The sequence below is a fragment of the Habropoda laboriosa genome, unplaced genomic scaffold (assembly GCF_001263275.1).
Source record: "Habropoda laboriosa isolate 0110345459 unplaced genomic scaffold, ASM126327v1 scaffold2, whole genome shotgun sequence".
In the NCBI taxonomy this organism is placed as follows: Eukaryota; Metazoa; Arthropoda; class Insecta; order Hymenoptera; family Apidae; genus Habropoda; species Habropoda laboriosa.
In genome coordinates this window covers 2,742,342-2,763,541 of record NW_017100190.1, presented here as the reverse complement: position 1 = coordinate 2,763,541, position 21,200 = coordinate 2,742,342, and the positions used below count along the sequence as shown (strand labels likewise).

The 21,200-nt window shown below is 45.0% G+C and overlaps 1 protein-coding gene across 1 annotated transcript in view; it reads left to right on the top strand.

Annotated features, from left to right (window-relative positions):
- Window positions 1-21,200, top strand: part of LOC108579872 (lachesin) — a 99,642-nt gene that overhangs the window by 42,548 nt on the left and 35,894 nt on the right. Inside the window, exons 5-8 of the mRNA XM_017943493.1 lie at window positions 746-874; window positions 8,319-8,603; window positions 9,631-9,693; window positions 20,968-21,123. Of these exons, the coding sequence (XP_017798982.1) occupies window positions 746-874; window positions 8,319-8,603; window positions 9,631-9,693; window positions 20,968-21,123 (633 nt within the window). The remainder of the gene's footprint in view (window positions 1-745; window positions 875-8,318; window positions 8,604-9,630; window positions 9,694-20,967; window positions 21,124-21,200) is intronic.

Genomic DNA, 21,200 nt, shown 5'->3' with positions numbered 1-21,200 from the left:
ATCAAGGGTGGATTGTTGCATGGAAGTAACTCGGAACGTCTCTGCGCGAGTTCGAAATACGCCTCTCTACTTTCAATTAAACTCTTCGTTCTTTACGATTTCACATGACGCCTGAAATTACCATACTTTCGTTCAACGTTCTTTTCTTTCGACGCAGAGCAAGATGAAATGGAGAATCTTCCTAAGAGTCACAAATTAAGCACTCTTATAACCTCCGCTCTATTTTCAAATCTCCCGCCAAGTCATCCATCCCTCAAAATTGCCCACTTAATCTCTGTCGTCGTTATTATTATTTCAGAAAAAGAGGAATGTTTTCTTGTAATTAAAATCTAGCGGTAGAAAATCGATAAAGGAAAGGCAAACGGTGACGCCAGGAATAATAAAAAGGACACGAGAACTCGCTCGGTAGATTGATGCGTGTTCCAGTAGTAGGTTCGCTTTTTTCCCCCATCTCTCCCTCTTTTTTGTTTACCTCGGTACTCACTCTCCCTCTATGTACCCCTTTCCCCCTTTTTTCTCCCTCTCTATTTTTTTTCTTTTTTTTTTTTTTTACAACCAGTCCCGGAAGAAGGGTTTCATTTAACCGAGAAAGTTTCGCCGATAAAACCGGTGTGGGCTGTGTGGTGGGTCCTCTCTTCGGAGGATTCTGTTTATACGTTTATGTCGAACGCGACTGTTTGTTCCGGGCGCTGCGCTATATTTGCACGGCCGACCGGGCTGAATCAATTTCTGCTTTTGGTTACAGTGCCCGTGTACGACGGCGAGCAATTAAACTTGACGAGGATCACGCGCAATGAAATGGGCGCGTATCTCTGCATCGCGACCAATGGCGTGCCGCCAACAGTCAGCAAGAGAATCACCGTGGACGTCGAATGTGAGTGGATTTCAAGATACGTATATTATCATTCGGATTTGCGCGAGTTCGTCCGGTTCCCGTTGGCGTATCAGAGGCCAGCCACGCGAACACCAGATAGCGACCTGACGTTTTTAATCTCTACCCCTTCTGTCTCTTCCTCTTTCCGCGTATTTCTGTGTTATCCGGGCTTATTTAAACAAACGAGTGGTCTCTGTTTGTCAAAGATACGTAAAGAAACACGGAAATACGAGAGATTGTTATTATTGACGAAGGACGGGGAATGGGAGAGGGACGGAGAGTATTTTCAACCTTTCTCATTATACGACGCGAAGCTGAAACAGTGGATAGCTGATACCGGTATAGTACGGAAATTGTAATTCGGGGAAATGAAGTTTCGGGGAGATGTTGGAAAAATCGAGGGAAAAGGGGGAAGGTGAGGTAGAGGTGAGACAGAAGGGTGCACGATTGTTTATGACAGAATGACTATGGTTGTTTTATGATAGAAAAATTTTACTTTAGGACAGGATGGTGTATCGCTTCGTGGTATAGTCGATGGAAGAAAAATAAATGTTTTTGCATTCTCTTGTAGTTTCACATCTGGAAAATATGTCCGCGAAATTTCAGAGCTTAATTCTCAAAATTGGCCGAGATACGTGTATGCTTTCAAAGGAAGGTTTTTCTCGAAACTGGCTGACACGATTACCAAAAAACCAGAGGTCCGATCCATTCGAAATTTGTCAGGTATATTCAGTAGATGCTGCTTTATCGCCTGAACAAGAATTGTGCAAACACTTTCAAAATTCAATTTTTACAGTAAAAAACACCGTCACTTTTTTGCTAAAATCGAAATTATTTTTCAATATTCTTCTATCATTCCAATTCACACGATAGCCACATGTCTACAGATTAAGAATACGTTTGCATTTTAGATAAATACAACGTCTGCTATCGTGTCAGCCATCGCTCTCTTCACGGTGCTCCCATTTCACAACAAATGGACATTTTCACTTACAAAAAATATTCTTGCATTCTTAAAAGATGACAGAATAAACACACAAATTCACAAAAGAATCCATGCAGCACTTGCTCTATTTGAAATTTCCAAAGAATCAAGTTTCTCTCAGCCGCCACAGTAGGAAGACCCCTCGAGTCACTTCCCTGCAAACTTCCACGCAATCTACGTCGAACTGTCCTTCAGTCCACCGTCAAATCTCTAGCTCGCTCGCGAGACGTATTCTTACATATTGTTTAAATATCAGTTGACGAATAGGAAAGGTAGCTCGCGGCGGCGTACGATTGGACGCGGAAGAAGGAGAGGGCAGATGCGCCGTTAGGAAAACCCGGGGGAAATACGAGGGTAGGTCGACAGGAGCGTGCAGCTAGCAACGTCCCATTGCTCCTGGTCATTTCTCCCTTTTATGCGTTCCATTCGTTCGTGTCACTTGACGCGAAGGTTGGTGTGCGTACGCGACAGAGGGCACGGGACAGCTCGCCGCTGTCCTTTGAATATTTAGAAGGGCGCCGACATATTTTATTTAGACCGGCGAGAAAACAGCCAGCTTCCGGCTGCCTCGCTCACGGAACTCCCGCTCCACCACTTTTGTCTCCCTTCCACTCCTATTCTATCCTCCTTCCAGCTGGCGTCACGCGTTTGAATAATTTTTACCCGAGTCTCGAGATACGACTTCACCTCCGTCTCCCTCTGGCTACTCTATTATGCCGGTCTGGGAATTAGACGCGGATTGATGCACGCGAAGATTTTGCGGGAAATAGGGTGAGCCGTGTATCGTTTAGATCAAAGCTGCTTCGACGGAAATAAGTACAGTTTGTCTGACAAGTGTTCGGACACTGTGCGAGCTTTTTCGTTTTCAATGCAAATTAATAATTAATACTTTTTATTTGAATACCTTGAATATTAGTGTGGGGTTTTTGGTATGAAAGAGTGAATGTGGGGAGAGTTGGTGTGAATGGCCTGGAAAGTAAGAACGAATGAAACACGATCGTGCGTGGCGCATTTGTTTATGTTTAGATAATAACATGGGTTGTCAAGCCGATCGCGGCGTGTTTGAGTGTGTGGATGCGTGTGTTGGAGAAAAAGAAGAAGAGTAGGGTGTGTGTGTGTTTGACCAGCGAACGAGAAGCATCGAACCGTGGATCTTAGGAGAGCGAATTACATTTTCTGTGACAAATAAAGATAATATTAGTGAACAGCACCGGCGACGCGTGGGGTACTTCAATTTAACATATAGTCGAGGCCACGATATAGCGAGGTCGTAAAATCGGTTAGGCGTCAAAGTAAACATGTTTTAGCTGCCGGGACCCCGAAATTGACAGAAATACGAGCAGATAAGTACTTGAAACCATGGTCAGGACCGTACAAAGAATTCTTGTATCCAGCGAAAGTCAAACTGATTCTAATATATTTACTGAAAATTGAGTTCAGCTAGGACAATTTAGGGTTTTTTTCTTCTGGGAAAAGCCGCTTTTGGAAGTACGGTTACAAGTAAAGGTCTTATTGAGGTCTTTAACATCTTCATATACAGATAGAAAATGCAAAAGGATTGTGTAGTTTTAATATTAACATATTTTCCATTTGTAAATGAAATACCATTTTCTACTTGAAGTACCAAATCATATGCTACCATTCGTTTATCGTTGGAACCCTCAAACAGACTGCAACACACGGCCTTTTGTGCCGCAACATCAATCGATGCCGATTCTTGAGAGTTTAATTTACGACCTCGCTATATCGTGGCCCCAACTATACATAAAAAGTAATCAACAAAATCCCACATTAGGAATATATGATTTTCTCTGTTTGCTAGCACCTGGGTGGAGGTTAATTTGCCTCCATGTCATCGTTATGAACGCAATGTTCGGTGAGCTATAATAACTCCGGGAATGTTGTCCCGTGTTTCGTATTCGATACGCGTCAGCTGATGCAAAAACAAGTACCGATATTCGTGACAACGATACGGGGATCGTTTGAAGAATAGAGTAAAAGCGAAAAATTTCTTCTCTGTGAGCTACAATAACCAGCTAATTATTCCTTTATTATTTAAGGACGACGAGTAAGTGTAATTCGATTCAGGGACGGTAAAAATCCTCGTTGCTCTTCGATAGAGCCGGCTTACCCATCCCCGTTAACTAAAACCACAATCCTTCCACTTTTCTTCCGTACGATTTGTCCGAGTTGAAGCATCCTTCAAAAAAATATCAGAGAAAACGGTTCCGCCGCCTTAATCCCGGTCATATCCAGGAGATCTTCGCTTCGCGTATTCCATTTGCGCCCGCTTTGTTCAACAGCGTGTCGCAAAAAGGGAACGACACTGCAAGACATAGTGGCTGCATCCTTTGAGTGCTTAGGAAAGACGTATTTTGTTCGAATGCACGGGATAAATCTTGGTTTTCGCTGACATCGCTGTGCAGAACACCCCCAGCCTTTCTCTCTGTCTCTGATATTCTTTCTTTCCAAACGAAAATCTCGCGATTTTCTCTCAGAATTGACTCTCTTTCCCCCCCTCTCTCTCTCTCTCTCTCTATCACCCAGGAATCTCCTTCGGAAACCTTTACCTGGTGACATTTCTGCGGACGCGTTGAAGAAACTCGCGACGCGACGTTTCACATCTAAGCTGTTTCCGCGTGACAAATAACGACGAATCGAAATTATTCCTCGATTCGTATCGACGTCTCGAGATAATCATTTCAATCGGAATGGCGACAAAAGGGGGCCACTCGAGCTAGGATGCATTCTTCTTCTTCCTTTTTTCTCTTGACGGGTGAAAAATGACGGGTGAAACGGTTATCTAGGATTACCGGGGAGGAACCGCGGAAAAAGATATTCGATGAACGCGCGCGCGAGGATCCTGAGGTGTCCTCGACGGATTACAGAAGTTCCAGCGATCGTCTCGCTTAATGCTCTTCGAAGCCTCCTGGGGGGCATTATACAAATTCTAGCCAGCCTTGGACAGGCTAAAGTGACGGAATAAACGATTCCCGCGGCCTCGTTTCTCCATGTTTTTATTCCGTTCCTCTTACAACTTCCTTCCCGAGAATCTTCCCAGCTTCTGAAAATCGAACTTAACCCCTCCACTCTGTACTTATTGTACTTATTGGATAGACTACTTTGGTGGACTAAATTATACACAATAATTCATCGAAGGTTCACGAGGTTGACTTTCCAACTTTTCCAACGGTACTTCGATCCTCCTCCTACTCCACCTCCTTCCACCTCTCTCGCCGTGCAAATAAACCAAGTAGGGCAAGAAGAATCCGATTAGATTTGTTGCTCGATTTAGCGATAACTGTGCACTCGAAGGAGAAGAGTGCTCTTTGCCCCGAGTAATTAACGGCTACACCCCCGATTTGGGTGATTAAGACGCCGCTGAGGCAGGAAGTTCTTTCTGAAAACAAGCAAGTTCGTTTCGGTGAAGGGGTGAACGCGGTCTCCCTTGTGTCTCTGATTTTTCTAAATTTATGCATTATTATTGCAATATTATTCCACAGTTCTCTCGATCAACCCTCAATTCTCCCGTGAGATATCGAAGAAAATCGACGCATCGTCAATTAACATTCGCCGTAATTAATTCCTCCTCGAGTCGATAGCTCAGGGAAAATTGGGAGAAAAGACGCGGAAACAACTGGAGGCTGAAGTAGAATGAACAACCGGGGAACGTAGATAGAGTCGATGGTGGGAAATCGGGAGAAGTATGCGTTAATTAGGGTCAGCGCTGGCAATTTGTGGATTTGTGGCGAGCCTGATGCATACCGCCGATGGCCAGCCTCCAGAGATGGTTGCTGCGCCGCGTGCTCCATGTTATTCGTCTACGGTTAACCTCGTTCAGTTCGCCAGCAGTTTTGTTCCTCCGGTCATCTCTCCTAGGCCTACGTAACAAAACCACCCTTCCTCTCGTGTGCGATTAATCGCTGGTAATTCGCGGCTACGTTGATTAGACACAGCGGATCTCCTGGAGAAACGCGCCTCTTCGGATTAAACGTGGAATTTGCTCAGAGAAGTCGCCGATGGAAAGGCTGATCGAATTAGACGAAACTGTATCCTAGTGATTAATCCGTAAACTAGATAGCCAGCCACTTGTAATCGTGTTCTACACCTAGTCTGCTCCGGAATAACTTGTTCAAACGTTGAAACGTTACACACACCCCTGTGGACGAGATAGACGTTCGAGAGAAAAAGAGAGAGAGAGAGAGGGGAGAGAAAAGAATTCCAGGTTCTGTTGCACCCTTGCGAACAGGACCATCCAATTCGACTGGGGCCACGTTGATTGGCCTGTACGCTACCCTAATCCGTGGTTCGGTGCAGCCGCAACAAAGTTTCACCGGGTAGTTCCGTGTTTATTCCGGTCGAATTAAACTGCAGACGCCGCGTGGTTATTTTCCACGCGGTACAGTCGGCTATCCGGGGCCGTATTTACATTTGATCAATTCCACGGGAACGACGAAGAGCAGGGGATATCCTTGTGGTGTCTTCGTTCTACGCTGTGGTTGGGAGTAACCTTGCAACGTGTGGAGGAATGTTTTTCACCTGGAACCAGGAGAAGGTTCGCCGGTTTTTCGCGAGGAATGGCGCAGAAGTCGGGAAATTATCCTGAAGAAACTCTATTTGCCAGGGGATGAACGGAATGGAAAAGGAAAGATGCCACGATTATGTTAAACTGCGTCGTGTTATCGTGGTAGATTGGACTACTCGTTTCGTTTTCCTAGGGAAGGTTTTTTTTCGTTGGGTTGACTGTAGAGTTGTAGAATTTTTCGCGGAGTTTCGAGAAAGTTGAATCGAAGAATTGTCTTCTATCTTTGGTATTCGTCAACTGATATTTAAAGAATTTGTAAGAATCCGTCGTATAGCATGAGTGAGCGAGTGAGAGATTTGCCTTTAGGCAGAAAAACAATAACGTATAGTCGAAGAAAGAAATACGGCGATGTTGCAAAATGGGCCAGGCGTCAAAGTTTACACTTTCAGACATATCGCAGGAGCTCGAATAAACTGTCAAAGGGTTGAATATTTTAACATAATATAGGATGTTCCATAAGTCAGATTACCATTTAAAAATTTGATGGACCTAATTGAAACAGCAGTCACTAATTTGTACTCGTTGAAACAGGATAAAAATATAACTGTTCCCATTGGAACGTTTCACGTACAAATTGCGCCACTTCTCGTTCTGTAGCCTCTACCTTCGCGGGTACGCGCATAAATCAAGCAGACGTTCCTCTCCTCCTTCGAGCCTCTATGCCTAAAATAAAGAACGCCAACGAGGAAAAAAAGAGAGGGGTTATTGGCTTAGTGCGCAAAGGCTCGGCTTGCCAGACTATAGGTCGCCAGTTCAATTCCCGTTTGGGCCCCTCAATTTTTTTCTCGATTCCTCAATTTTTTCTTCGATAAGAAACTAAAATAGAAGATCTAAGGTCGATAAACTATATTCCACGTTTTTCACTCGAGGTCTCCTCTCTTCCACTATCTCCATCCTCTCCCAAACATTCATACTCCCACCACGCACACACACACACTCCCGAGTTTTCCCCGCAACGACTAAAACTAACATGCTTCGTTGAGGCCTCGTGAAAAGAGCCGGTTCCCCCGCGATCCTACGATATCAATAAGCGAATCGACAGAAACCTGCGAAAAATCTCAGTAAGTGTCTCACAAAATATGCCTTAGCCTTGATTCGATCTTAAGTGTCACTATAACGCTTTAATTTCCAACCTCGCTATATTTCTTCCTCTGACTATACACTGGGCCAGTGATGGCGAACCTATGACACGCGTGTCAAAGGCGACACGCATCGACTTAAGTCACCTCACAGCCGAAACCGAGCAAATCACAAATAATCATCACACAAACAACAACGAAAAACAAGAACCGACGACGGGAAAATATTGAGGGACCCAAACCCGGGACCTTCGGTTTACCAAGCCGAGGCTTTGCGCGCTACGCCAACCACTCCCTCCCTATTCTCCCGTGCCGGTTTCCTATTTTTTGGGTATGGAGGCCCCGATACTACACAACGGTGTCTATCTTCTATCGACGAGGTTCAGTATCGTTAATTCGGAGCTTAACCATAGCGAGTTCGTGATCTAAATGTGACACAGCATCCGAGTTAAGCTACGTTTTTCCGAGCTCGAAAGGTTCGCCATCGCTGCACTAGGCTGATCGGTAACACATTAGAATAAGAATTGGAGACATTTTCCACCGGTCTCGTAGCAGCAGCTATCTCTCGTTTAGCACCGGCGGCTATCGATCATTATAATCGGTGAAATGGGTCGGTATAATTCACGGTCAGCGATTTCATGGAAGATAAATCGTAGAACGGCTGGAGGTATAACCCCTCCATAAACATCCTCGTCGAGCTAATCGTTGTCGTGAACGTCATAGAGGACGATTATTCATTCACGATGAAAGGAGAAGGCCGCGTAACCACCAGTTTTCCCCCGTTTAATGTTCAAGTTTCACCGATGATCTTCGTGCCGAATCAGCTGGTCGGTGCACCAGCTGGCACCAACGTAACGATCGACTGTCACACAGAAGCTTATCCGAAGGCGATGAACTACTGGTTCCTCGGCACCGATATGCTACTGTCCAACGAGAAGTACACGGCGAACAGCATGGAGAACAGCTACAGGGCTTACATGAGGCTCACCATTAGGAACCTCGAGGCAGGCGACTTTGGCAACTACCGTTGCATCAGCAAGAACTCGCTCGGCGATACTGAAGGCTCGATTAGGTTGTACGGTAAGATTACGATACATCCAAGTGTTCCAAACTTTCATTTTTTTCACAGCTTTCTTGTCTGGAAGAATAATCTCCCGGTTTTGAAAGTTGAATGGAAAACGGTGTTTATTATTTTCTGTCCTCAGCCAAGCACTGTCTTATCGGTTTGTGTTAAAAAATTGAGGAAATGAAATGGTAAATATTGCTCCTTCCGACTGTGCAATAAAAGTTTCGCTAGTTTCTCGTTTACTTTTTAAAACTATCAGGTTATTCTGCTAGATTCTGTATAATTAGGTTAGGAAAATTGTTCGATATTATTTTTGAAAATTGTAAATAGATTTTGTTCGAGGTTCGATAAAGGATTGCGACAAGAGAAGCTCGCGCCGCTCAATTTAACCAATGAAATTTGGTCGTTGGTTCCTTCCAAACAAGGGAGATCGTGCGAAGCGAGGTTAGGTTAGGAAAATTGTCGCCAATGAAATATTATTTCTGAAAATTGCAAATAGACTTTATTCCAGTATTACTACAAGAGAAGCGACCACTCAGTTTAACAAGTTGCGTTATGCAAAGTGAGGTTAGGTTAGGAATTTTGCAAACAGCCAGTTTATGCACAAATTTATTGTACAGGAGGTAGCAAGAGGATTAAAAGAAAATATTGTATAATTCAATTAGTGTAGCGATCGATTTACGTTGTTAACATTTATTACATAAATATAATACGATCGATTTGCCTCGTTATTTTCGACTAATTTGCCCGAAGGACGAGTGGTTTGAATATTCGAAACGCTTAGGTAATCCCCGACCACTCTAAATCCATCGAGCAGACTGGTTTCGAGGGCGAGTATTAAAATAAACGCCCCTAAAATTCGTGGACGTTTCCAAGTACCCTGGGTTCTTCCACGAAAATTCGTTACTCCGTTGCACGGATAATTCTGTGGGCCCGATGTGGTTCGAAGCGAAGAAATTCATTCTCCCGATATGGAAGAACTATCAGAATACCATTGGAGAGGTTAAGTTTTGTCGTAAGCTTGGATAATTTTTATTTCAGAAATTCCAAAGCCGTCCGCGGCGCCGAAGGCCACGGAGATCAAGAGCAGCGCCAACAAAGAAGGTGAGAACCTCATTGAATATATTGCACTTCGAGACCCGAAATCGATATCACGTAGAGGTCCTCTCTGACGCTTCCCTCTTCGTCGAACTCATTATCGTTCGTGTCTTATTTTCCAATTCTACCGTTTAAAGTCGTTCCCCTTCAATTCTCTCTCTTTCTCTCTCTTTCTCTCGTCTGGCGATATTGGAGAATTTAAACGGTCGAAAAGTTTTCCCGGGGTAAAATTATCCGTGTAATTTATGAAAGACACGAGCATTTAATAGACGCTGACACTGGACCATTAAATTCCACGGGAGATCAAGGGGTTTGCCTTGGTAGTCCAAACAGTTTAGGCGAGAGTGTCGCGTCCGTATCGATTGCTTTACGCTTGGTCGGCACACTATAGAGGGAACGTGGGTCCTGTTCCTTGGAAAGGATACGTTTTCTACCCGCAACCAGGCTACGAAACCTCCTCGACACGCTAACGACGTCCGTTTTGCGTCCCCGGTTAAATCTCTCTTGGAAAATCGCGAGCCCCGTCCTTTCAGACACTCTTATTCCATGCGCTCGCCCCCACCACCGTAAGAAGAGATACTTGTAAAGGTGAGCGATGGATCTTTGATCTGATCAAAGTAGCAGGTATTCCATGTCAAAGTCCACGATTTTCGATTTAATTCGCTCCGACTAAAGTTCGTAGAAAAAGGCAACGAGGTTTTCTTTCCTTCCATTCTCTGCCAGTTATCGATCTATTGTTAGAATAATGTCGAATCAAGGGTCGAAGATGATATACAGGGTGTCTCAGCTGATTTTGACATCTCGATTTTCTCGTTATTATTACTCATAGCGGAAAATGTTTCAGATGAAATTTATACGGTTGTCGAAGGGGCCATATTCTGGTGTTGTTAATTCTTTCACGAGTGGAAAAGTTTCATTTTCATCTGAAACATATTTCGCTTTGAGTGATAATAGCGAGAAAATCAAGATGTCAAAATCAGCTGAGACACCCTGTATATGTAGTTTAAAAAATATTCGGACATTGATGGGATAATTATTAAACACGGTGCAAGGTAAAAATATTCATAACGTTAAATATATTTGAAAAAAATTACCAATTCCCCTGTGTTTAACCCCTTGCTTTACCATTTTTATCCTGGTGACGTTGTTGAAAGTATTATGAATATGTATAATACGGACATTATACCATGAATATTTAAAACATTCATTTTTGATGAGTATCCGGATATTTGTGTAACATGAATAGTAATTGGACATTGTCATCCGCGAAAATCTGTTAAATTAAGTACGACAAATGACGTGTCATAGGGAAAAATCTGTTTGTAATTAACCAAATAGTGTCTGAATATTTTTCGGGGAGTGACTGTGGATTTAAGGCGGAAGGGACTGTCTCCTCGCGGGCAATTACGCGGATACTCGACCGAAGCTCTTGAATGTAATCTTTGCATTAGGTGGGCCAGTGGTGTGTGCACATTGGCGGGTGTATTATTAAAGTGGCGCGAATAACTTGGGCGGACACCTAGGTCAGGTCCCTGTGGCTCTGGCCTCGGTGTTCTCGCAGCGAAACCAATCTCAATATGCTGCATTATTAACGCCGTACAAGGCTCGGCCACCAAGGTATTACCGCCATTAAGCTTCAAGATTTTACCTCGCAGCCCTACCTTTCTCCCAGAACTGTGGATTATTGTTAGACCAAGCCGGCTCGCCCTTCGCCAGAGGCGATCACCAGTCGCGGATTTACACTTGGGACGAGATCTTTGTTCCCTAGTTTTTCGCCGAACACGCTCGAATTCTAGACGGGATACTCGGTGTACTATATTTTGGAATATCCGCGGTTGCTGAGATGGCTCGGGTGCCATCGAATATAACGAAAGTTATATCCCGCGTTGCTCCGAAGAACCGGTAGAGCCTCCTGTCCTGCGAAAGTATCCGCGCGCTTCCTCTTCCGGTGACCCTGTGTGACGAAGACCAGGCCACCACTTGGCCGCTTAAATCTCGCATTCCTTGCAAAATACTTCCCGAAATCAAGTATTTCACCCATCCAGCTGTAGGAGGAAGAGAAAAAATGAAATGGCAGAAGTGACAAAGGTAACTCGAGATATTTCCAATAAAACGAAATTTCTCCTCTCGTTTTGGTAATTAGCGAAAAGGTGAATATTTCGCACGTCCCTTGAGCTCGTTAGCAGAGAGACCGAGAGTGATCGGAAAATGGTAAACGAAACGTAACGACACCCTCGAGCTTGGATTTGCCGGAGTGTGTTTCCAAGTCAAGTATCGCGCGTGACTGTCGCACAGTTTGATCGTAATATACGGGAAAGGTTGGATGATTGACTGTGTCGCGTGTACGGTAAAGTTTGGTGAAATCGCGCCGCGTGCTCGTCGCTTTCCCTGCCTCCGAATCAATCTTAATATTAGCGAATTATTAATGACCCGACCGCGCCGGGCAATAACTCACTGAACCGGACGTTAAGCGCCACCGAACCAGTTTCCAATGGGACCACCTTCCGCCTTATCTGGCCAGATAAGACGGATGCGGGACCTTCGAGTTTGACGTATCGATCCACTACGTTTTAGCTTTCTATTCACCCACGTATCCTTCCATTTACAATTAAGCAAACGTGTTGGAATACAAGGACGGTCGATCGAACACACAGACGCGCGGGACGTAGTTGCTGGAAGAGATATACAGGGTGTTTCTGAACTGATGGTACAAGTGGGTGACTCGACGTGCAAAAGTAAGTCGAAAAAAGAGAATAACACTTTTTCGTATCTGTAGTGTAAGAGTAAAGAATCACAGGCGCTTAAAATGACAGATATGAAAATAAATAACAGACATTTGTATGCTTCTTCGGCCGTTAGGGCCCTGCAAGCCGTGGGGTAGAGCCTGCGCTGCTCCTTGTCTAGGGCCCCCGCGGTCGTTGCCTAGGCGCGTCGCAAGGCGCCTTACAGTAGTGTAGGGGATTTATGTGAGGAGGGATAGTAAACTCGAACGGACTTTGTTCTATACTATATTTATTAATACTTTATATCGCTACGTGCTACGCTAAGGATGTCGCTCAATCGATCGCTGGATTCATACTGCCCTTCGCTCCCTCGCATTCACCCTAATGTCATCTTGCATACATGCACACTTTTCGATAGAAGAAAACACACACGCACTCACGCACTCCTCGCCTGATTACTAAAACTAAACATTCGTTCAATATCTTTCGCGCTATCCCAAACACTCGACCTGGCACGCCGGTCCTTACCGCTCCGGTCATAGACCCTCACGCATTCACACAGACAACGCATTCATACAAACAACGCACTCACGCTCGGTCATCCCTACAGTAGTATCGTGGCCTCTAATAGGAAACCGAGCAGGAAAAGTATAGAGGGAGTAGTTGGCGTGGTTTTCATTAATCGTTGCAGCTCAATTCTCAGTACCTACACAATAAGCACTGGAAAGCGAAGAAAAACGAAAAGAAAAACAGGATATGCGCCAAATGTCCCCGGACAGGTAACGCAACCTAAAATTTAAGAGCAATATTATATCTATTATAAAATGAACTATGCAATATGTACAAGCACCTAAAATACAAATAAAAACTAAACTGTAAACTGTAAAACAGCAGTTGGCGTAGCGCGCAAAGCCTCGGCTTGCTAAGCCGCAGTTGGGTCCTTCAAAATTTTTCCGTCGGTTGTTTACATATCGGGCTTCGTTTCCGAATAAATCAGTGTTTCGAAGATTTACCAAGTGCGCGTGTACTTGATTATACCGTAGACGAGCCTTAGTGCGTTTGGATTTGTAAACATCACCAATGTCGTGGCTTGTTATCATTCCTGTGTCGGGCTTTCAGTCTTCGTCGTTCCGTCGATACGGCAACATACGGTAATCGAGAGTGTACAACCGATACGATTCTCGCGTTGGGTGCTTGTGCCGGCAAGAAATAATTTTATTTCAACGTTCATCTCTTAGTATTACCTAACGTGATAAATAAGACAGCAGCACGAGCAACGCAGCGGTATTCGTATGCCGTGAGATCATGTGCGAGTGTACGTGTACTCGGTAGGTCTTCGACGCTGATTTATTCGGAAACGAAGCCCGATACGAAAAAGTGTTATTCTTTTTCTTCCACTTATTCTTGCACGTAGAGCCAGCCCCTTGTACCACCAGTTCGGAAACACCCTGTGTACGTAGCTTAGGACGCTCGTTTGTTTGTCGAAAGTGCAGTAAACGAATCGATACAGCGCTGTTGTTTTTTTAAATTGTGACAAGGTCCACACGAGTCTCCAGGAGGATTTTAATTTTACATCGTAGCGTTACATTGGCAACTCCACCGGTGACCTAATTAGCCACATTTAAAATTCAATTACCGCTGTCCTGGCTGGAGAGAAGAGGACGCGCGCGGCCGTAGCTGCATTGTTACGGACAGATATTCGGTGGAAGCGGTATTGACTCCGGGAAAGTGTCGGGAAATTGTCGGAGGGCTGGTTCACCTTGGAAAATATGTTTGCCTCGTTGAGTGTGTAGTATTGTTACAATAAGTTCCAACGAACAGAACTACTCTTAGATACATTTAGTTTAGAGTATCTCTAGTATAGAATAAGTGTTGTACCTTACTAATTACCCTTAGAAAGTTCGTAAACCTAGTGTACACGTAGCCATAGTTCATACCCATTATACTAAAGAAAAGAAGCTCGCCGATGTACAAAATAATCTTGGGAAAGAAGAAAATCGAGCAGAAGTTAAAAGAGTGCTTACGTCACATCCTCGCTGGTCCAGGACGTAAACCGATAAATTCTTATTAGAAATTTCGTAAAGTCGAACTAGCCGGAGAATCGGGGTGGAAATCTGCGCTGCGCGAGTCCATTATTTATACCAGCTTATAACTCGTTAAACACGTCTCTAAATCTTCCTTTCGAAAAGCGAACTTTACGATCGAAATCTCTGTCTCTCTCTCTCCTCTTTCGTTCTCCATACTCTATTTCCCTTTCTTTCGTTCGCAGAGAGAGAGAGAGAGAGAGAGAGGCGGCTGGTACTCGCGGAAGGGTTGGGATTAGCCCCACGAGAATATACGATATTTAATAATGCCCGGACACACTAGTTGCCTCTCGGGACACCCATCGATCCTAGCAGCCGTAATTAATTATCACCGAGAGCACAGCAAGGAGGCAGGAATTATTTCCGGCGTTATCATCTGGGCCACGCAGCGTCCTTTCTATCTTGTGAAACCATCGAAAGATCGTTTGTCGAACCATTGATTTCTGGCCGACCACGAACCGATCGATCTTCCGACGAAAACGCCGCATCTAGCTCCCACGAGATGTTGATCCTCGATGAAAACTGTAGGGCACGGGGATTGTGACTCGTTCGTGAAAGAAAAGTCTCGAGTATCGGTGAAGCTCGTTATCTTTGTTTTTGTCGCGTTGTGTTAGAGTGTCTCGTTGCGATCGACTGTGATTAGCAGACTCTGGATGAGTTATATTTCTACGTTTACTGTATACGGAGTGTCTTTTTTTAACGGAATATCTCGGAAGGAACTGAAGCTATTGATAGAAAATTTATTTTTTTGGAATTGTTTCTCGTGATTGCTTAACTGTTTTACGTCTGTGAAGGGATTTGGAACACTTTTCCCACATGAATTTCCCAGCTGAATCACGTTGAAATATATCAAGAATTTCTCGAATTAAAAAGTTCATTATTACAAACTATTTTTGCAAATACATCCGTGCTATTTCACAGCCCAACACCATCTCCCACTTAAACGTCTCGATCTCAACGAGCCTAACGAACGATCAAACGGAAGAAAGACGAGAACCTCTGAATCGGCGAAATCTGTTTGATCCACGTTTCAATCGATTCAATCGCGCCGGTCGCGTCGAATTCAATTACTTCCGAACGATATCTCTGCCCGTTCGCGATTCCTCTGTCCCGCCACTGCGCGCAACATCTCACCCCGGCGATCTTTCCTCCTGGCGAAACAGAATTAATCTCACGGCCGAACCTCGATCATCCGTTAACTCATCCGTGAGATCGTTTAATAAGTGCGCGATCCTACGAAATAGGCGAGAGAGACAAAGGAACGCGAAGCTGACCCCCGCCGTTTGCCTGCGGAACTTTTCCATTTAAAATCCTCGTATCAGCGACTGCGCGGATAAACCGGAGGAATCCGCGATTACCCGGGCCACGCTTGGATTTCACGGTGAATGCGTGCGGCGCGGAGAGAGGTGCCGGCGAACCCTTAAGTTTTCAACAAGTTATTCGGAAAGTTTAGCAGCAACACCGGAGGAAACAAGAAGGTGGTAGAGAATGGGAAGAGAGATAGAGAGAGGGAAGGGACGGATGGAATAAGGGTGCAACAAAGGTGTGTGCGGTAGCGGACGAAACCAGCGGATGAAATACGAGGTCGGTCGCGATTGCTCTTAAGGATACACCCTGTATAGAGAGGGAACCGGTAGCTTTTGTACGGGGGCGCGAGGATACACAAGGGCCAACGATGGTTTTACCTCGACAAAGATGCCGGCGCCGCGGCCATATTGTTACGCGGATTGGGGGGTGGCGTTGGGCGCAAACGCTACGAAACAAAGTTCGCCCGGGCGTATTTAAACTTTTATTCGAAAACTTTTTACCTCGCCTTCACCCTCCTACCTAGCGTCCCTACACTGTCATCGTCGTAGCTGTGTGTGCTGTTTAAAGGGACGCTTGTTTGCCAGAAATGAAAGAAAGGGGAGAGAGGGTCTGGTTGCGGAAGTTCCGCTGTGAGGAACGCGTTTTCGGGGAACGTTCGGGAATACGGGAATATTTGACGGGAAGAAATTGGCGAGGTGGAAAGCAGAGGGTGTTTGGCAGGGGAACGAGGGAAGAGAATTAATTGAGTAGATGCCGCTCTCGAAATCCTACCCCCTCCGAGCCCCACCAACACCGTGGCCTGTTTATTTTTAGCGAAGTCGCTTCGACGGCGAGAAGCAACTTCTTCCCAAGTTTCGCTCTTACGTGGAAATTAATTATTTCTTGTTCCAAGGACCGTCTAATCTCGCATGCTTTTGGCAAATTGTTAACGAGCCGATGAAATTTTCCGCTAAATTCCCCGTCTTTCCTGCTCTACCACCCCTAACGATCGCCGGTTCGACGTTCTTCTAGTAATTTTCGTCACTGTCATTCCTTCCGAATTTTTTCATTCCAAATTATTTCTTTTATCGTCCATTCCGTGGATTAATTCCAGAGCAAGTCACTGGTAATTCTCAGAATAGATTGTACCGTCCGGAATATCGCATTTGCGATACCGTTCTCCTTCCCTTGGACGGTGACTTTACTTTACAAAGGAAAGCCTGTCTATTAGATGACACTACTCTTTGTCAAAACTTAACAAATAAAATATATTTTGTCGCAATGATGTGAGTCGCGAGGTACGTCTATTATTGCTGGTCTTGAATGGTAACTGGCTGTCTTGATTTGGAGTGATGTCGGGTGTTTTATAGGGGAGTTGGAGAGGGTGTGTTTTTGCTTGTTGCTCGTGATTGGCGGAATATTAGAAATTTTGGTTGACGGAAGGTGCGAGTTGCCGGAAATGGATTTGAGGAAGGGAGCCATGCGTTGGCGAGTGTCGTAGGCAATAAAGTCGCAAAGCCGGTAGATCTGGTGAACATACTTTCGGTGAACAATGAGACTGTTAATGGGGCGCTGCGACATCGGCTGGCCTTATGGGTTTATTGCTGCTACGTGTCTAACTGTGAGGTTTGGGGATTTCAGAGGTATCGCGTAGTGAGTAGAAAAAACCGGAAAAGGAAAATTAATCAACTGAATAGTTCGGTACCGAACTTGTGTAATCTAATCTACTTCTTTCGAAATTATTCTTCTTGACAGTCAGTGCCACCGATTAATTCATTCAGCGGAACAGAAGCGAAGACAAAGTCACGCTTCGTTCGCGAATACACAATTCTTTTGGCAAGCAGCGTAGACGTAGGGTAATTCGGATAGAAACTCGACAGGGCAGTACAATTATACGGTACACGCGGGACAGCTTTGAATATTCCACGCGATTCTGGAGGGGCTGGAAATAAGTGGCGGGCCATCTTAGCAGGCTGCAACTGTCTATAAAGGGTAACGATACGTATAATAGTATACGGGTCCCGCGTCGGGTATGAATTCGAATTGCACCCTCGGTTGATGCCGCGCCACGCAAAATTACCATCCAACCAAAGTTTCAATCTGCCTCTGCGCAAGGATATCGTTCGTACACCACCCCAGGTTCTACTCTCGTTCCTTCCACTATTTTCTCCAGCGTTTCAAAAGCGCATCTTCCCTGCGAATATCTTCGCCAACTTGAAACCGAAAACTCGAAGGGTGTATAGCAGAGGGAGGATGTTAAGGCGTATCCTGTAGCCGGATTTATGGCAGCGAGTCAAGTGGTCGCCGTCGCAGGCAAATATCGTTTCCTCAAAACACTACAAGTGTTTATCGCGTTGCCTGCGACACTTAGTCCCTAGGACCAGGCCCTGCCATAAATCCTGGGAGTCTCCGAACGGAAAATAGAACGACTTTTGCCAACGTCGATGGGCCACTTGACTTCAACGAAGCCTAGAAAAGCGGAGATTCCGCAGGATTCCCACGCATCCGTCCACCGAACACTTTCTCCGGTCGTCGTTTACCCCACCGTAAGATAACGCGCTAAGGGCGAAATGGAGGGAGGTTGCGATGCACCGGAGTAAACTGATTGGTGATCTAGGAAAGGAAAAATCGCCAATCAGGGTGTTTTTAGGAAAACAGGAGTCTTCTTCGAGGGAAACCGCAGAGACTCCGGCAGAAACACTTTGCAACTCGCAAGAAACACTTGGCCACTCGCAAGTGAAACACCTTTCACTTCGCAGTAGAATTTCTATCCTGAATTAGTTGTAGAAAATAGAACACAAAATAAGAACTTAGTGTTTCAATCAAGAAACTGGTCCTTCGAAGCCTTGGAACATTAGTCGGCACACACGTGCAAAAACCGGCAAAGCTTGAACGATCGAAAGATGAACCGCAAGCCCTAACAGAGTAATAGGACATGTTTGTGCAACATTCTCGAAACGAGTGGCCGTTTCGAACGTAGTTACGAAGTTGAGAGAGCTGGAGAATTAAGAGAGGTACTCGATTCTTCCGTGGTTAGATACGGAGGGAGAGGAAAACGGTGGAGTATCGAAACGACTAAATTCCGGGGAAGTTTGTGAATGTACTAGCATGCTCGCATCCTTAAAGATATTCCAGTTCCGAACGGTTTTCAAGGGGGCGTATTTCGCAGTGGACCAACTTTTCAAATCCTCCTGTTCACTCGAGGATCCCTGACCCGCGTTCATCCTGCGGAATTTCAAATTCACCGAGCAACCCACCACTTTCCTACGTAATAATACTTTCGATTCTCCGGCTCATTTATTCCCGTTCCTCCGACATTCCTCTTTCTCCCCGAAACGAGCAGCAGCGGTATAACAGCGGCAGAGAGCCTGGAAAAAGAGAGCATCTCGAGAACGATTTAACCTGGCGCTGCGCGGAGGAACGATTAGATAAGAGGGAACGAGGATCCGATCGAGCGTGAATCATCGTGAAGATCGAATCGACTCGCGTTGTTGTTCTCCATCGAGATTCTCTTTGTGAAGCTTCTTCTTTCTATCTCTCTCTCTCGTTCTCTCCCTCTGTCTGGTTGTGCAGTTGAATGAAACGTCCGCCAGCATCGAACGCAACAAGTTGAACTTGGCTACTTTTCAAAGAAGCTATCGGAATTCATCAAACCGCCTATGTGTGAGTTTTCAACGCGAGTCCACTCGGAAACACCCGATCGAGAGGACACTTTGCTCGCGTTTCCTTTCCCAGGATCATGCCTGAAATGAACGGACCCGCGGTTTCCGGATTTGCAGACATCGAGAACGAGCACACAGTTGCTTTGCGATAGCGTTCGCGGGTAAGGACGATCGTTGTTCGTCGAGGAATTATTTCCCGTTACGAATCGCGCAGGATTAATTTCAGCTTTCGAGGTTGACGACAGTTTGTTCTGCGGTTTCGCTGTTTTCCTACGTCCCATCTCTCTCCTCCTCCTCTCTTTCTCTCTCGCGATGCGATGTCTGAACAGTTTTGGTAATTCTTTAAGCGGGTTTTGCAATTCGAGATCGAATATCCCCGGAATAAACTTCTGTTGAAATTTCTGAAATTATTGCGGCGACGAGGGTTGAGTCGCTGTAAACTTACTGTGTGCACAGTTTGGAAAATTACAACCGATAATTTTCCCTTGACGTCAGACGAATCTATGTTTTCGTGATGTGAAATGTATATGCTTGCGATGTGGTGAAGATTCTCCCGTTTTCTGGCTTTAAATTCGAGTGGTGATTGGTGAAACTGAAAGAAAGAGCGAAACGAAAATGGAGTACATGATTGGATGTTGGAGAAACGCTTAGAAATTCGAGGAACGTTGCAAAACGCCGCAGAAATGCGAAGAGTGTGTGACGATCCCTGACATTAATTCTTCCTTAACCCTCTATGGGCCGAATTTTTTTCTCGACTATAGAAAAATGTATGTAACGTAAAATTAAGAAATATCGTCCTATAAATACAGAATAACAATGAATTCAGCAGTTTCAACAATTTTATTATAACGAATACATATTGTGACTTTGAAGTAACAACGGTTATCAAGAAAGTTACTGGTTAATAAGGAGACATTGTGCAACAAGGCGTTTACGCCATCTTGTGCAAAAAAGTTCAATTATTTAATAAAATATCGATATATTAGTATGTGACCTGAAAGTTACACGGGCCCATAGTGGGTTAACTAAATTTGTTCTATGGCCTCATAGCAGAGTACACTATCTCTGTACGTAAAAGCAGAGTAGCAATATTAGCCAAACATTCGTTCAATCGTTGGAAATGGAACAGCTAACTAAATAGGTTCCTCGGCCACTTTAGACCTTATCGAATTAAGTTCCCATGGTTGTGTAACGATCTCGCGCAGCTGCGATCGAGATTCAATTAAGGAAATTCGTCCGGAAACGAGCTTGTATAGTATGAACCGGTTGCACCAGGATTGAAAGAGAGTGAAAGCAAAAAGAAAGAAAGAGAGAAAAGAAGGAAAAAATGTAACGGGGGAATTAAAAAGACGACGAGTAAATAAATAGAGGAAACGGTGTTTCGTGAGAGGAAAGCAATGAGGTAGAAGGAGAGGGAAAACAGAGAAGCAACGGAGAGGGTGAAGAGGATGATGAAGGAGAGAGAGATAGAGAGAGAGAGAGAGTTGGCTGGGTTAGATGAGAAAGGTCCTAATCTATTTTCAGGACGACCGAGCACGCCGTCACCAGCAAAAAGGCCGACCACCGTGTGGCCATCCTCGTACAACCCGTACTATCCGAAAAGGACAGAGAGGCCACCTCCCCCGAGCGAGGAGAGGGTCGAGAGGCCAGAGCAGAAGCTACGTGGTGGCCAGAGCACAGGTGAGGCTTGCATTCTCTCATCTGGCCCTCCCTCTCCCGCTCTTTCTTCCGTTTATCGCGTATCTACGCGTGTGCCG